This window comes from Alligator sinensis, unplaced genomic scaffold (assembly GCF_000455745.1).
Source record: "Alligator sinensis unplaced genomic scaffold, ASM45574v1 scaffold93_1, whole genome shotgun sequence".
NCBI classification, from domain to species: domain Eukaryota; kingdom Metazoa; phylum Chordata; order Crocodylia; family Alligatoridae; genus Alligator; species Alligator sinensis.
This window is the reverse complement of record NW_005842243.1, coordinates 278,286-283,395: the sequence shown is the minus strand read 5'-3', so window position 1 is coordinate 283,395 and position 5,110 is coordinate 278,286. Positions and strand designations below refer to the sequence as shown.

The following is a 5,110-nucleotide window of genomic DNA, read 5'->3' as shown; positions in this document are numbered from 1 at the left end:
TTGGGCAGCTATGGCCAAACCTCCGAGTGCGCGTACCACCACTCGCCCAGCACAGTCCACGGTAGCTCTTAACCCTGACTGCCACCCCCAACAGCAGCACAGGCCCCCTGGTGAAAAGAGGCTCACACTCCCTGGACACCATGACAGGGGCTGCTGCTCCCATCAAGGGCCCTGCCCCTTCACCGCTGCAGCAGCAGGGGTGGGGGTCTGGCCAGAGTTCTGGCCAGCATGGCCCCTTAGGCAAGGGGGTGGGGACAGGGGTAATTCCCCCCTCCCATGGCATCTGGCAGAGGGGGCATGAGGTGGCTTATCCCCCCACTTGTGCCACACAGGGAGCGGTTGGGGCTAGCGGACTCCGCTGTGGTTCCCCAGGGACAGAGGGACCAGAGAGACCCCTCTCCCTGCCCCCTCTGCCTCAGGGCCCATGCCGGCTAGCATCCAGCTAGCATCCAGCTGCACTCCCACCCCTGCCACTGCAGCAGTGAGGGGGGAGCACCAGGTGGGCCCTGGCTCTGGTCCATGCCAGTGAGACAGGGAGGGGGGAATTAAACCCCCTCCCTGGCCAATTCACTCCACGCTACTGCCTGAGCTGGCTGCCCCCCTCACTGCGCAGCTTCCCTGCAGCCGAGGGCTGCTCTAGCCCTCAACCCTGACTTCTGGCCTGAGCCACTGGCATGTGCCTGCCTGCATTTCCAGAGTTAACAGTGAATGTCTATTCACTTGCAAATTGGTTCAATCTAGGCAGGCTAGACTAACCTGCAAAGATTGAATCAATTCAGGCTCTGGCATTCTTAATGTCTGTCCCTAACCTGAATCTCCACAACTTTTTTTCAAAAATGGTCATGAACTGTGCATTCTCTATTTAGTAGATGTTCAACAGCTAGGACCTCTAGCATGAGGGAGTCCTGAACACTCATAACTGAAACTGAAGTCAACAAGAGCTAGGATTTGAACACACAAAATGATAAAAATGATAAACTACTTAATACATAATAAGTTATCTTTTAAAAAAGCAAACAATAACCAAAATTAGTATGCACTTTTGACAACAGTGTCTCAATGTGTTAATTCTCCATCTGTTAAACGGAAGTAATAATACCACTTTACCTCAGAGGGGTGCCATGAAGTTAAAATTCATTATTGTTTCTGAAGCACTCAGATGCTACAATGATGAGTGCCACAGAATAGCCCATAAGGAAATTAATAATTCTGTATGCATAACAGCATTTGAGTGCTGTGCAGCAAATAGGCCTTGGGCCACCCATTGAACAATAATGAAGATAAAATGGTATACTGAATAGCTGCTCATTCCATGAGCACCATTCATCATCTGTACTGAATGAGACAGGTGTCCCAGGGAAAATATAGTATGAGATCATGTAATTAAGGACTGTATCATAATGCATTCACATTATGCAAAAGCAAGTTTGATGTGGCATTTCCCAACTTTTTAAAGCCTGATTTTGCAACCTTAACATCCTTTTAATGGAGTTTTCTGTAAAGGACTTAAATAAAGGTTAACATTTCACTAAGGTAGTAATGTTCCCTTTGTGAAAGGCATATTGAAAGGTTTCCTGCACTGTACAGATTATTCCAATTCTATATTTTTGTTACTTAAAATAAGAAAAAAGTTACTGCACATTAAAGGACAGAATTGACAAAAGAAACATCAGCTCAAACCAATTATTTCCTTTTATCCCTTAGATTTCGCAAAAAGGGAACAGAACAGCTGATGTTTCAAGCCACCAGCATTTGTCAAGGAGGTAAAGGTCAGCAGGCCAAAAACACCAGTTTTGTTTCTTTCACTTTAAAATCAGGCTTTTAGTGTGCACAAAGGATAATTCTGCCTCTGTACTACCAGTTTGGGAATACTGCCAGATTTTTAATAGGCCCCACTTAATACAAAAACCTCTAAATTCTTTGAAAATGTATTAATTGCAATGGTTGCAATAAAAGAAGTCTATAATGGAATGTATAGAAAGATGAATAGGACTTGGTTTTCTAACATGCTTCCCATACTCAAGGTATTTTGAAACATTTTACAATGTTAATTAGATAGCAATGTACAAATCCTGAATACACCTACAGGGAAGCTATTAGACAGAAAAACAGCTCTCACACGTTCCTATGGTATGGAAATTTTGGCCAGATAACTGAACTCTCTTTTGTTCTTTTTTAGAAATATCATAACAACATTCTCTTGGGCAGCCACCAAGAGAGATACAAAAAGGGGACTTAGTTTAGTCATCTCAGCAAGGGACTAGTATGTTGTTTGATTTACTGGCCATAAACTGGAGTCTTATCATCTAAATCTGGATTTATGCCAAGATCTCCAGTATAACAGCTAGATCAATAGCGACACTTTACACTTCAGCAGCAGGTTATATTTTGAATATTTGTAATTGCATGCTACCATATGTCTGTTCTAATAGTTTAGCAATAAATCAAAGAAAAAAGCATCAGGAAATCCTTAATTGTTAAGAAAAAAAAGCACAGCGCAAAGGACCTCTACTTAATCTAGGAGCTCTCAATTCTTCAATAAATATCCTCTCCATTTAACCTTCTATCATCAGACCCATTGAAGAAAAAAAAAAGAACTCATAAGAAGCAATGAGCCCTCATAAAAATATCACAGGAGTAAAGGCAACAAGATGGTTCAGACAGATTCCTTCCTAAGGCTGACTAGGGAGTATCAGAGAAAAGGTTTAATTATTAGGAAATCTTTAAAAACGAGTTTTGGGGGGAGAGAGTCAAAAGAGAGTGGTCTACAGTTGAAGAGCATGTAGGTATTTTTATACATGCATTACAAGAGAAGCCATTCTAGAACAGACAACATTCTCCAGCCATTATCACACAGATACATCCAAATCCAAATGGCAGGAGAGCCTTCCGATTTTGCATATTAGTTCACAGTTACTGTTGGCAGATGCTGACTTGTTAATGACAACCACCGCATCACTACAAAATGTACAGATTGTCATTCATGAATGAAAGCTGGTAAATTGTATATTGATGGCTGCATCTGACTACTAAGAACTACTAAAGATCAGTGAAATGTAGACCTCTGAACATAAAGAGCATACTTAAAAAATAATGGGGAAAGTTAAAGCACAGTCATGAACAACTAAGCCTTCAACTCTTCTGTGTCTGTAATGAGATTCACAAAGCCTCTGTGGTTATACTCTCCAGTCATCAGTTAGATAACCAGCTGGACAAAAGCCAAAGCTTCTAATTCAAGCACAGAAACAAAGTCACTATACCATCAGTTCGTTTAATTCTGTGCGAATGCCTACAAGCTACTCCCTCCCCACCAGCAGTTCTCGCAAACCACTTTACAGTCTTGTTACCTGTAACCATGTCTTTTCTTGAAGAAGTTGGTCTCTCTTTGCAGTTGAAATCTGTATCCTCTCATGGTAAGCAGGACTCAGAAGTTTCTGTTCATTTTCTTGCCGGAGTTGCATTTCTTCACTTCTACCTCTTTGGAAATGAGAAACATTAGACATAAATATTGTGATCCAGGTATTCAGTTCCTGAAGTCTTAAGACAGAGACAGAAATGTTACACATTACCCTAGGACTCTCAGTGGCCTGTCATCAGAATGGGATGACTAATTTTTTAACAGAGCAAACTAAAAAAGGGGATTTAAGGAATGAAAATGCTATTTTTTTTATACATTTCCTTTCTTTTACGTTTCATAACATGCTCACAAAAGAAAAAAAAAGGAACTCTCGTATAGCTTGAGGTTTCTTCCAGCCATCTCATTTTTCACTGAATTCACCTACTGCTATCTCAAATGAATAGCTGCAGGCAAACTAAAAGCATAATTTCCCATCACATAATTGAAGAGAAAAAAAAATCTCCTTTGGGGGTAAAAAGTTTAGAAACTTGCCAAAGTAGTTTTTGAAGCTTCTGTCAGCTTTTAGAGAACACACTAGAGATCAGCTGGATTTTGTGCTTCTGCGGAGGGAGTTATCCCTCTTCTGCATAGCAAATTCTTTCAAAACTACTATCTTTGGGATTCCTTGCAGTAGTTAGCACTCAACAATCAATTTTTGCATGACTGTTCCCTAAGGTAATCAGTACAATACATTAAGGCTAGGTATAGACATTCAGGGAAGTTAGGGAGAAGTTAGATAGGTATTAAAAGTGGCCGCCCAGTATAACTTAGTTAGCACAGGTGTGGCCCTTACGCTTATATTCCTATGTGGGGGCCGAGGGGGGACCGAGGATCGGGAATCCTTGGGAACGCTAGCTGGGGTTGCGACTGCGATCCCATGACAGGCACATGGGTACTCTCTATCACTGGAGCGGAATTAGGCACAGACGGGACACGTATCAGTTGGAAAAACAGAGATGGTTTTACTTACACTGTAGAGTCATATACAGCGCAGGCAAGAAGTGATTTCACACTTCAATCATAGTTGCAACAATTCTAATCTCTAGTCGCTAATCGAGGAGCTCTTGTAGACCGGGTAGCGCGGGTCTAACTGGGGCATGCAACACGGAGGATACGTCGTAAGGCTTCGACAACGGGGAGTCGTTGGCAGGTGATCAAACTGCCGGAGTTCCACTCCAGGGGGAATTGCGGAGTTCTCCAACTAGGGCGGAAACGCCCCTAACCTTTTATACGGCTAGCGAGCCAATTGCCCAGCGGGGAAGCCAATTGCCAGCCGCCATGTGGGAATAATTTAACATCGGCCAATCGTGTTATGCAAATCTGCATATCCTCGACGGCAACTCTATCCACGCCGGAACTCTTCACCATGCCAAGACTTCCCTTGCCTTACCGTGCCTTGTGCTACAAAGTTCCACTGTGTCGAGGCACTGATCCAAATCAGCTCTGACATCCTAGTTAGGTCAATCTAAGTGTGAACTTTACAGAAGTACCACGAAGATTGGATCCATCAAAAAACAGCTGACCTGATCTAAGTTAACTGTACCTTGGGGCTAGTCTAACTTAGAGCAGGTATGGCAAGACCAACCTAAATGAACTTCTATACATATTCCCAGCCCCGTGCCTGCATTTTTCCTATCCCCAGCCCATCTCCCGAGCACTGGCCTATTTTTAGTCCTCTGGCCCCTTCCCCCACCCCCGGATAGACACCCCCTT

The 5,110-nt window shown here is 43.1% G+C and overlaps 1 protein-coding gene across 2 annotated transcripts in view; it reads right to left on the bottom strand.

The window, feature by feature from the left end:
* DISC1 (DISC1 scaffold protein) overlaps positions 1–5,110 on the bottom strand; it is a 370,273-nt gene that overhangs the window by 255,054 nt on the left and 110,109 nt on the right. For both annotated transcript variants that reach the window (XM_025208657.1, XM_025208658.1), the window contains exon 6: positions 3,348–3,477. In XM_025208657.1, coding sequence (XP_025064442.1) covers positions 3,348–3,477 — 130 coding nt within the window. The remainder of the gene's footprint in view (positions 1–3,347; positions 3,478–5,110) is intronic.